The 12033-nt window shown below is 42.1% G+C and overlaps 1 protein-coding gene across 2 annotated transcripts in view; it reads right to left on the minus strand.

The window, feature by feature from the left end:
* The window catches only part of LOC120535086 (centrosome-associated protein 350), a 192274-nt gene that overhangs the window by 62933 nt on the left and 117308 nt on the right, over window positions 1-12033 (minus strand). For both annotated transcript variants that reach the window (XM_039762643.1, XM_039762642.1), the window contains exons 12-13: window positions 2690-2769; window positions 2268-2455 (exon numbers count right to left, since the gene is read on the minus strand). In XM_039762643.1, the coding sequence (XP_039618577.1) occupies window positions 2268-2455; window positions 2690-2769 (268 nt within the window). The remainder of the gene's footprint in view (window positions 1-2267; window positions 2456-2689; window positions 2770-12033) is intronic.

A 12033-nucleotide genomic window follows, 5' to 3' on the forward strand; every position in this document is an offset into this window, starting at 1 on the left:
AAATAAAAAAGCAAACCCATTCTGCAGATCCCATCCCTCATTTCAACTGGTGAAAATTAGACTCACTAAATTAAATTTGAATTTACTGTACAAGCAGTGGGTGGCACGGTGGCGCAGTGGGTAGCGCTGCTGCCTCGCAGTTTGGAGACCCGGGTTCGCTTCCCGGTTCATCCCTGAGTGGAGTTTGCATGTTCTCCCCGTGTCTGCGTGGGTTTCCTCTCACAGTCCAAAGACATGCAGGTTAGGTGCATTGGCGATTCTAAATTGTCCCTAGTGTGTGCTTGGTGCGTGTGTGTGTGCGTGCCCTGCGGTGGGCTGGCGCCCTGCCCAGGGTTTGTTTCCTGCCTTGCACCCTGTGTAGGGTGGGATTGGCTCCAGCAGACCCCTGTGACTCTGTAGTTAGAATGTAGCTGGTTGGATGATGGATGGATGGATATACAAGCAGTCTAACAAATACTGTAACTCATTAAATTACCTGGTGTAATAGTATTCTATGAATTGTTATTCTTGGTGTTTCATAAAATCTTTAATAATGCTAGTAAATAAACAGTAAATTTACACAACTGTTTCTGAAAACTTGTTTTAATTTTGTCATTGTGGGATACTGAGTGTAGATTGATGGGCAAAATTGGCAAATTTATCCATTTAAAATTAAATCTGCAAAACAGTAAAGCGTGCAGCAAGTCAAGGGGTCTGAATACCTCCTGAATCCATATATATTATTATATATATATTATTATATATATATATATATATATATATATATATATATATATACACTTATACATAGTACACAACACACACACACACACACACACACATTATCCAGCCATCCATTATCCAACCCGCAACACAGGGTCTCAAGGGTCTGCTGGAGCCAATCCCAGCCAACACAGGGCACAAGGCAGGAAACAAAACCCCGGGCAGGGCGCCAGCCCACCGCAGGGCACACATCCACACACCAAGCACACACTAGGGACAATTTAGAATCGCCAATGCACCTAACCTGCATGTCTTTGGACTGTGGAAGGAAATCCACGCAGACACGGGGAGAACATGCAAACTCCACGCAGGGAGGACCCTGGACGCGAACCCGTGTCTCCTAACTGCGAGGCAGCAGTACAACCCACCGCGCCATCCCATACACATTATATAAACAGTATATACATATATATACGCTAGCCAAGCAGGTAATAAAGTAATTTAAAAATGTTTGCTATCTCTTGTCCTGAATGCACTTTCAGTTACTTTCCCCTGTACTTGTGTGTGCGTGAACATTTCTAGACTAATGCTCACTTTCTTGAGCGCATTCCCATAAAGCCTACCTCTCAGACACTGTCATTATTTTCAAGGTGCAAAATCTGTCCCCTTTTATATTTCATCTTTGAAGGTGACTCTTCACATGCCCTCCATGCCATTTCTCCTCCTTGTGAATCTCATACTTGCAATTCCCCTTTGTGGTGTCACCATAGCCAAACTGACCAATCAGATTGCTCAGAAGGACAGGACACAGACTTCAGTGCTTTATTTTATAGCAGATATATTGTGGTGGATGGACCCCTCGTCCATTACCTGGCCAGGAGGCAAGTAGAATGGATGGTCAGGAAAGGAGGGGTGACATTGCTTTGTAGGTGGTCCCTGAAGAGACGGAGCCACGTCCCAGTCACTGGCAGGAGCTTTTTGTAAAGCTGGAGGGTCTCCCACAGTTCGTGGTGGTTCATTTCAAAGTTGTTTGGGAGTCTGGTGAATGTTTTCTAATTTAGTTCTTTGTTTTTTAGGATACATTGGATTTTTACCTATTTCGCTGTATATAGGGTGGTCCAGATCTAATTATGCAATTTTCATTACGCTATAACTTATTAAGTTTATTACATAGAAAATCACCTGAAAAATCCTGGACCATCGAGAAGTGTGCGAACTGACAACATGAAGAATCGTCTTCGCACTGAACTGGAATCGTCGCCGCATAAATCAAAGTCATCCAGACGATCTGAATCTGCATAATTAGATCTGAACCACCCTACACTTTGACTATTCTTAGGATTTAATATTGGGACTTGTTCGCCTGGGGTTGTCCTTGTCGGAAACTCCTTTATACCTTGTGTGCTCTACTGAGCTTCATGTATTTACAAATCTTTTTGTGAAATAAAACATTTTATTCAATAAAGATATGAGGCTCGCCCTTATTACTAGCCAGAGAGATGAGATGGGAGAATCGAGAGGTTTCACCAATTGAAAACCTTGATACCTTGACACCAAATACATACTTTTTTTGATGATCAAGCCATGCCAACTCAGCAGACGTTTTCTCACTCAAAGCTTCTTCTCTCAGTTTAAAGAGGGCACTATGGTAACGTGCATGGAGTTCTTCGTCACGCAAAGACTGATTGGAAAGTTCCGCAGAAAGGCGGCTTAGCGTGTCTCCCTGACCAAAAAATGGGCTCAGGTCATTCCACTTAGGAAAAGAAAGAAAACACAGAATTTCTCAGCTGAGGTTCATAACAAATCAGATTATAGTTTCAAACAGCTGTAATTATATATTTTAACAAAGTTATAGTATTATCATTACATTATTACAGAAATTTTATGTAAACTCAACAGTTTAACGGATTAATTCTAGGGAATATGAAAACATAACGTAGCCAGTGACTGCCAATTATCATATACTGCAGCACTACATAGGCCTTACCTCACTGGTGGCTTCATTGTTATCCTCTGTAGAGCTGGCATCAGCGCCCTCTGATATTACACCATTAACATTTAGAGGTTCTGCAACATAGAAAATGATATCCAAATTTTAAATCACTAAAGAAATAACAGACCTTCACTTTTCTTAATTTTCAGATATTGTGAGATGGGCACAGGTGAGCTGGTGGTGTGGCAGCTTGTTTTGTATCTCATTATTGTTTGGCTGCTAATTAAGGAAAAAGAAACAACTAAGGGGCCTGAGTGAAGTTAATTAAAACTAGGGCAAATAAAAATGAATTAGCAGCAAAAACTAATGAAAAAGATGGTTAGAAAGAAAACCTGCAGCCACTTCGGTCCTCCAGGATTGGAGTTCGACACCCCAGAGTAAAGATGAATCAAAATGTTTATCACTAGTGGGAAAGGAAAGAGCGGGACTGGAAATGACTGAATGAGTCATGGGTAAAAGCGCACACATCTCTCTATTATTAAAAAAAAAAAATCTTAGAAGGAGACAAGACGTGTGGCAAAAACACTACCCATAAGGGCTCAGCAGCTCCTGCTGCAGCACCCCCTGGCGGCTCCTGCAGATCCCAACAGGGCTGCACCACAAAACAACTCCCATGAAGCCCTGCGGGAGTCCGAGGCACCCACTGCAACACAGGGGTTGCCATCTAGCGTCCAGGTGGAGATGCTGGGTTTCCCATCCTTGCTCCCCCAGAGCATATGCTGAAGGTGCGTCCTGGCCAGGCATGGGCCCCGGCCACCTGCCACAATAGGAAAGGTGCTATATAACGGATAGATAGATTGATAGATAGGAAAGGTACTACAGTATATAATGGAGAGATATTGAGTAGTCTATGCTTGCTCCCTCGGAACATACACTGAATGGGCGTCCTGGCCGGGTCCGCCACAGAGTCGAGTTCTGGAACAACTGAATCTAAAATCATAATAATAATAATCAGAATAATGGATATAGAAGTGAACAAATGGCTCCTGATATGATGAATACCACGTCATCTGTGAAACATGGTGGAGGCAGTGGTATGGCATGGGCATGTGTGACTGCCGAAGGAAGTCAGTCAATGGTGTTTATTGATGATATGACTGCTGGCAAAGTAGTAGGATGAATTCTGAAGTGTCCAGGGTGCCACACTGTCTGGTCAGAGTCAGACAAAAGCTGCAAAACTGATAGGACAAAACTTCACAGTACAGATGGACAATGAACCCAAACATACTGGGACAGCAAACCAAGTGCAACAAGGAAAAGAAGTAGAATGTTCTTCAATGGCCAAATCAATCAACTGACCTCACCCCAACTGGACATGCACTTCACTTACTGACGACAAAACTGAAGGCAGAAAGTCCCACAAACAAGCAGCGCCTGAAGAGGACAGCAGCAGTAAAGGCCTGGCAAAGCATCACTGGGTTGGAAAGGCAGCACTTTGGAGATGGCCATAGGTTTAGACTTCAGGCAGTTATGGACTGTAAAGGAGTTTCAACCAAATATTGTAAATGATTATTATATTTATGATTATGTTAGTGTGTCCAAATACTTGGGAGTCCCTGAAAATGGGGAACCGTGCAAAAATGGCATTCGTTCCTGAACAGTTCATGCGATATTTTTGTTAACCCCCTTGAAATAAAGCTGAAAGTCTGCACTTCAATCACGTAACTATTTCTTCATTTGAAATCCATGGTGGCGGCGTACAGAGCTAAAATTATAAAAAATTGTGCCACTGTCTAAATTCTTGTTCGTACTGCATACTGACACATGTATGCACATAGGTGACAGCTGAAGGGCTCTAGTATTAGTAATAAGGGTTGGCGCTGTGTACTAATTTCTCTTCTCTTCCTCCCTGTGCAGACTGGAATACTAACAGCTTGACCACCACTAATACAGCGGGGAAAATAAGTATTGAACTCGTCTATTTTTTTCAACAGAAAATATACTCCTAATGGGGCAACTGACATGAAATCTACACCAGATGTCGGTAACAACCCATGTAATCCGCACACACAAAGAAATCAAAACACATCAGTCCATAAAATGAAGTTATGTATAATAAAGTGGAATGACACATGGAATAAGTAGTATTGAACACGCTTACTGAAATTTATTTACCGTATATACTCGTGTATAAGTCGATCATAAAATCAGACCCTGACTTGTACACCCGTTCAAAAATGTGACAATGAATTCATTTTTTTTTTTTTTTTTTACATCTTCTTGCCTCCTCCAATCTCACATCAGTTTCTTGGACACATCGGAGTTGGTCTCGTCCATTTTAAGCAGAGCTCCGTTAGCAGCGGTGTTATGTTTTTCCATTATTTCTTTATTATCCCGAGGTATCCTGTATTTATCCAACCCGAGAGTTCTACTACAGTATATGCAAGCATACAAGATGCTTGAATATTCTTAAGCATTCAAGAACACTCACAGAGTTGTTGTGAAGTCACTCCTTCGTTATTTTAGCTGTGTGCTTAGGGTCATTGTCTTGTTGGAAGGTAAACCTTCGGCCCAGTCTGAGGTCCTGAGGTCTATCTTGGAGTTTGCTAAAAGACACCTGAAGGACTCTGAGATGGTGAGAAATAAGATTCTCTGGTCTGATAAAATCAAGATAGAACTTTTTGGCCTTAATTCTAAGCGGTATGTGTGGAGACAACCAGGCACTGCTCATCACTTGTCCAATACAGTCCCCACAGTGAAGCATGGCGGTGGCAGCATCATGCTGTGGGGGTGTTTTTCAGCTGCAGGGACAGGACGACTGGTTGCAATCGAGGGAAAGAAGAATGCGGCCAAGTACAGGGATATCCTGGACAACAACCTTCTCCAGAGTGCTAAGGACCTCAGACTGGGCCGAAGGTTTACCTTCCAACAAGACAATGACCCTAAGCACACAGCTAAAATAATGAAGGAGTGGCTTCATAACAACTCTGTGACTGTTCTTGAATGGCCCAGCCAGAGCCCTGACTTAAACCCAATTGAGCATTTCTGGAGAGACCTAAAAATGGCTGTCCACCAACGTTTACCATCCAATCTGACAGAACTGGAGAGGATCTGCAAGGAGGAATGGCAGAGGATCCCCAAATCCAGGTGTGAAAAACTTGTTGCATCTTTCCCAAGAAGACTCCTGGCTGTATGAGCTCAAAAGGGTGCTTCTACTAAATACTGAGCAAAGGGTCTGAATACTTAGGACCATGTGAGATTTCAGTTTTTCTTTTTTAATAAATCTGCAACAATTTCAAAAATTCTTTTTTTTTGTCTGTCAATATGGGGTGCTGTGTGTACATTAATGAGGAAAAAAATAATTTAAATGATTTTAGCAAATGGCTGCAATATAACAAAGAGTGAAGAATTGAAGGGGGTCTGAATACTTTCCGTACCCACTGTATATAAACATGGTCGTCAAGAAAGGGGCTCAGAAAGAAACGGAAAAGAAAACTAAAGCTACATCCAAGCGTAGACCGGCAAGTCCAAGTTCAAGTTCAAGTTGAAGGTACGGCCTGTCAGAGACTGACCTGGAACAGACGGGCAAGCCCAGACTCCTCGGGACCACGGTCCGCTGCATCGTCTCCAGTTGAGAGCGAAAATGGGAGCGAATGTGCAAGTGATGCAGGTCATGATAGCTCGCCGATTGGAGAAGATCATTTGAAACTGGAAAAGGCCTTGCAGTCCGCGCTTTCACCTGCTCCTCGCGAGCCGGGAACATCGGCTGTAATAGAGCCCGCTGCTTCGCCTATGGTGTACGAAAGCAGAAATGATCTGTCCGAACTGAAAGTGATGATCTCTGAGCTCACGCAAGAGATAAAGAATGATATAAAGAAAGAAAAAAAAAAAATAGTATGCTCAAGACAAGCGAGAAGGCAAGTGAGAAGCTGCGTTAGGATAATAAAGACTCGGAGAAATGCGTATATAATCGCTTTGAGGCGGCCTTTAAATGTATGCTGGAAAAAATTGAGGAGCACATTCAGGAAAAATGCGTCTAAACTGAGCACACTTGCCGATCAGCTGAAGGATGTTAAGCAGACATTCACGACTCAAATTGAAACAGACAAAAATCTAGCATCCACCGCTGATGGAAAAGCATCAGCTGCCAATTCCGAATGCAAAAAACTCGGAGACAGACCTGCTGCTCTGGAAGATGGATACAGAAGGAATAATATTAGAATTGAAGATCTACCCGAGAATTGCGAAAGTCCAAACCCAGTGAAATTCATAGCTGAACTATTCTCCAAAATAATTAGAGAGGACTTTAAATCAGACACCGAGATAGCTGCAGCTTATCGCATACGGGGATCGAACAACTCTAAACCTAGGACTTTTATTGTGCGCTTTGATAAGTTACAATTTAAATTAAATGTAATGTCACTTCTCAGACAGAAACAAGAGATTATATTTGAAAACCACCTCATTCGTACTTTCCCTGATTTCTCACCCTCAACAGCTGCTAAGCGTGCCTCTTTTTATAATATGAAACAGCGCTTGCGAAAAGCCGATATCAGATACAGCATCTTGTATCCTGCCAAACAGAAAGTGGAGATATATACCAGTAGGGAGGAAGCAGATAAAGAGTTAAGAAAGCCGATCCCAACACTTTCCTGAAATACGACCGTGAGTCGCACCCTTTAATGGCATCACAAAGAAGATATCACCGTCTGTCTGATCCGCTTGTAATGACAACTGATACCGTAATTATACATCCTTTTCCCTTCTCGGTCACTATCTGTTTCTGTTTTAATTACAATTTTACACGTTTATGTATGTATGTATGTGTGGAAGAAATTAAATTAGTAACCCTTTTTCTATTATTATTCTAAAGGAGACTGTTAAACATCATACCCTTGGTTTATTGTTGCTGTTGTTATTATTGCGCTTGGGTTTACTATGCTTATCCAGAATCATTATACAACACCATTCCCTGGGTTTACTATCTTAACATTTCCAGAATGTTCTTTTTTTTTTGTTATGCTTATAGTATTTAGACTGTATTGGCAATAGATATCTCAATTTTAATTCACATACACCGCTGCTGGAGGCTTGTTTTGTTTTGGACGTGCTCTGTCTCTAGGTATGTCAGAGGACTGGGACTTTGTGAAGTGGGGTCCAGCCTCACGTGGGGAGGCAAAGTATCTAGGGAGGGGGAGAAAGAGAGCAAGTTCTCTCTAATCTATCCTTTTAATCCTTATAAATTACCAGGGCCGTTTGAAGAAATTTGGGGGCCCCAAGCAAAATGGACATGGAGGCCCCCGCACACGCAAAGGAACCACAGCATAGCCATACAGTTTAAATTCACTCACACTTTATATAAATAAAAAAGGTTTACAGTGCAAATACTGCTGTTGCATATAAAGTGCATAAAATTTGAACATTTTCAACAATTGAACATTTGCAAAAAACACCACTGTACCATAAAATCAAATATACATTAAAAAAGTGCACAATAACTAAATCCAACATACTTAAAAACACACACACACACATACATACTCACATTAACATTTTTCAGTTCTCTCAAACATGTGCAAATTATCTAAAACTGCTGTTTGCGAGCCTTGTTTTCTGCAAAGGCAATCACAATGTCCTCCATGTCCAAAGACTGGCGAACATCCCGCTCAATTGACATAAGTGCCAGTCCTGTGAGCCTTTCGTGGCCCACCGTGGACCTCATGTCATTTTTTATCAGCTTCAAAGCTGAAAAGCTCCTCTCACCAGAGGCCACTGACACAGGGAGAGTCAGGAGTAGACGCAAAGCGATGCTTAAATTACTGTACAAATCCAGTAGCTTCTCACTGTAAATGTAATTAAGCATGTCAAATGGGGAAGTGGCTACATGGTCTGGAAAAGTGTAAATTGACAGTTAATTAATCTTTAGTCTTTAGCTATGCATTTACTGAATGAGCACTGTGCAGCTGTTCGTCCGACTGTACTGTATTTTATTTTTCTAAACTGTTTTAATTATTCTTATTTCTTTTTATTATTTTAATTTCTTCTATGTAAAGCACTTTGAATTGCCATTGTGTATGAAATGTGCTATATAAATAAACTTTTTACTGTTAACAAACAATGAAATTATAATTAAATGTTTACTAATTATTAGTAGTGCTGTGAGTCGACTACCAATGCTTAAAAACATCCCAAGCTAATGTTTGATGCACAGAATTTATTGTGTGGTTTTCCTAAATAGATTATCACAGTGGAACAGTTAGTATAGCATGCTATGCCACTTTCATCAAAACCTATTACAAAGCTACAGCAATGTCATGTCATTTATGTATGATACATAAACATATTTCTGCTAGCCTACCTGCTGAAAAATTGCACCATTTGTACAAGACAAGTAGAGCTATTTTATGTGTCTAATTTATCACTTACCACTGTCTTGTTTTTTCTTATCCTCCTCTTCCTTTCTCTTCTTTCTTTTTTGGCTTCCTGAAGCATAATTCCGCTTCCTGACTGCCGAGGAAGTTTTGTATTTTGCCGGCAGCAGAGATCGCGTGGTTGGCTGGCTGCTGTCAGCGAGGGGGGCCCCCTTGAGGGGGATCCCGATAACAGTGTCATTGCACTTTACTGCATTCACTATCAATGGGGCGCTCACACAGTTTGTCGCTGCATTTTATTCTTAACCAGTCGTTGTCTTGGGGCCCCAAGCAATTGCTTGGTTTGCCTGCCTTGTCGCGACGGGCCTGTAAATTACCAATGTAACAATGGACTGCATGGCAATAACCCATGGGAAAATTGGAAATTAAGGTCAAGGTTTCTCAGATTTTTGTTACAGCAGCGCAGTTACCAATTTCTTTCGCTACTTCAACAACCTTTAATTTAAAACCAGCTTCATATTTTCTTCTGATAGATCGCTCCACCGTAGATAAGGGATCTTATTACGATGAAGGTGTATGAGGGTGTGAGATACAAAAAACACAAAACAGTGTAAACGTCGCTTCAGAATAGTTTGGGTATTACCGTGTGGTCACGTAGAGAGAGAGAGAGGGGGGTTAGGAGCGCACACTGATACAGCGCATTGCCGCACCCACAAAAAAAGAAAAAGGCCGTGTGCTCTGTGGTGACTCTCTCTGAGGTGGGCATTAGCAGATCACCAGTAAACCCCCGATTCTGTAAAGGATCCGAAATCCAAGAATGGCAAACACTTCCTGTTCCCTCTGATCTTTGGAGGGATGAAAAATAATGGAGGGTGGGAGCGTCCAGGGAATCTTTTCATTTAACTCTTTCAGGGCTGATGTCAACTTTTGTCAAAATTCAAGAGTAGAGGACGGTAATCAGTTGTTAACTGCAACAAAACTCACCCATACGTTTTTAGGTTGACTTTCTTTGCTAGAAGGAAAGTTACATAGCATTGTTGATTTAACCCCGATGTGTGCATGAATAGTGAAGAGCAAACAACCTCTAAAATGGCACCAACATCTGGCGAAAGACCAGAGCGAATGTGCAAAGCAAAATACTCCATGGATGTTTTACATAATGCCATTGAATAGGACTCCGAGTTTGATGTAAGTGATCTGGAGATGGATATCAAAAACGAAAGAAAGGTACCAGCATCATCTGATCGGTCCCTAGCTGATTGTGGTGGTGAACACTTTAGTGTAGGTGATGCGCCTACAGCAGCGTTTGCCTGGGAGGACCACCACTTATGATGACAAGAGGTACAAACCATACTGCGTCACACTGCAACCGCCACCCACCTGCTGTGTGAAGACAGCCAGGCAGCTGACCCACCGTGCATTCCTGGTGACCATTGAGGTGCCCCCAACGCAGGCAGTGCCGACGAACGTGCACCAACAGCAGCTGCAGCACATAGCAACAGACATTTATTGTTGACTTATGTGTGAAACCAACCCTTTGTGTGCTTTTCAGAAAACTGAGCTTTTAGGAGAAAATATTCAGCCCTCAAAGAGTTAATGAAATAAATATATTTGTACTAAAATTAACCCATCCATCCATTATCCAACCCACTGTATCCTAACTACAGGGTCACGGGGGTCTGCTGGAGCCAATCCCAGCTAACACAGGGCGCAAGGCAGGAAACAAACCCTGGGCAGAGCGCCAGCCCACCGCAAGGCGCACACACACACACACACACACACACACCAAGCACACACTAGGGACAATTTAGATTCGCCAATGCACCTAACCTGCATGTCTGTGGAATGTGGGAAGAAACCAATGCAGACACGGGGAGAACATGCAAACTCCATGCAGAGAGGACCCGGGAAGCAAAACTAAAATTAACCAATTTATTAAAACTAAAATTGACATTTAATTGTTATATCATTTAAGTCCAAAATGTGTTTGAGTTGCTGCACTCATAAGTAAAAAAAAATATCGAAGTGCAAAGATTTAAATGAAGTAAATTGGAAATAAAAAATTCATGTTAGGAATCATAGTTGAACTTACTTTTAACACTGAATTACCCTAATGTGATTGAAAGAAGCCATACTGACAGCTGCCACACTGACTGTTGGCACAGTGGATTAGAGCACACTGACTGCTGGCACTGTGGAGTGGAGTAGCTGCTGGCACTGTGGAGTAGCTGACTGCTGGCACTGTCGCTAGTCACCACTACTTCAAGTTTAAATATGTCACCATGGCAACTTGTTGCCGTGCACGCTTTACCTCAAGTTTAGTTTACAGGTTGTGTTGTTTGGGCGCCACCTACTGACTCCGGGAAGCCGCTGGGTTTGGCGCTGTGCGCGTGCGCTTTCGGCATGGCTTGCTTCTGGCGTCTGGCATCCGTGCTGCTAAGGCGCTGTCCGCATGCGCTTTCGGCACGGCTTGCTTCTGGCCTCTGGCATCCGTGCATACAACCTTCGGTTAGTAATATAGATAATCTCTTGGACCAACAGCGTGAGATTTCCGCATTCGACTTATACGACCGACATTATAAAATACCAGAAATTACGCTGTAAAATCAAGTCCCGACTTATATGGTAAGTCCATAAATTAAGTTATGTGTAATAAAGTGGAATGACAAAGGGAATAAGTATTGAGCTTATTACTGAAATTTATTTAATACTAAGTACAAAAGCCTTTGCTGGTAATGACAGCTTCTGGTATACATTTCATGTCTATAGCCCCATTAGAAATACATTTACTGAGAAAAACGTTGATGTGTTCAATACTTATTTTCACGGCTGCATCACTTCCAGTGTCCATCGGCAAGGGCCCATGTCTTCCTGCTTGAAGTCCTCAAAGCCGGAGAGATCCACCATCTTAAGGCAGTAAAGATTGAGATTTGCTTCTGAAAAGACAATTTTCTCAACGTTTCTTTAACGTGTTTATTTTCATTTCAGTTATTTGGGGTTTGCTTTCAGGTGCCTCAACCCTTTATG

Source organism: Polypterus senegalus, chromosome 9 (genome assembly GCF_016835505.1).
Source record: "Polypterus senegalus isolate Bchr_013 chromosome 9, ASM1683550v1, whole genome shotgun sequence".
NCBI classification, from domain to species: domain Eukaryota; kingdom Metazoa; phylum Chordata; class Cladistia; order Polypteriformes; family Polypteridae; genus Polypterus; species Polypterus senegalus.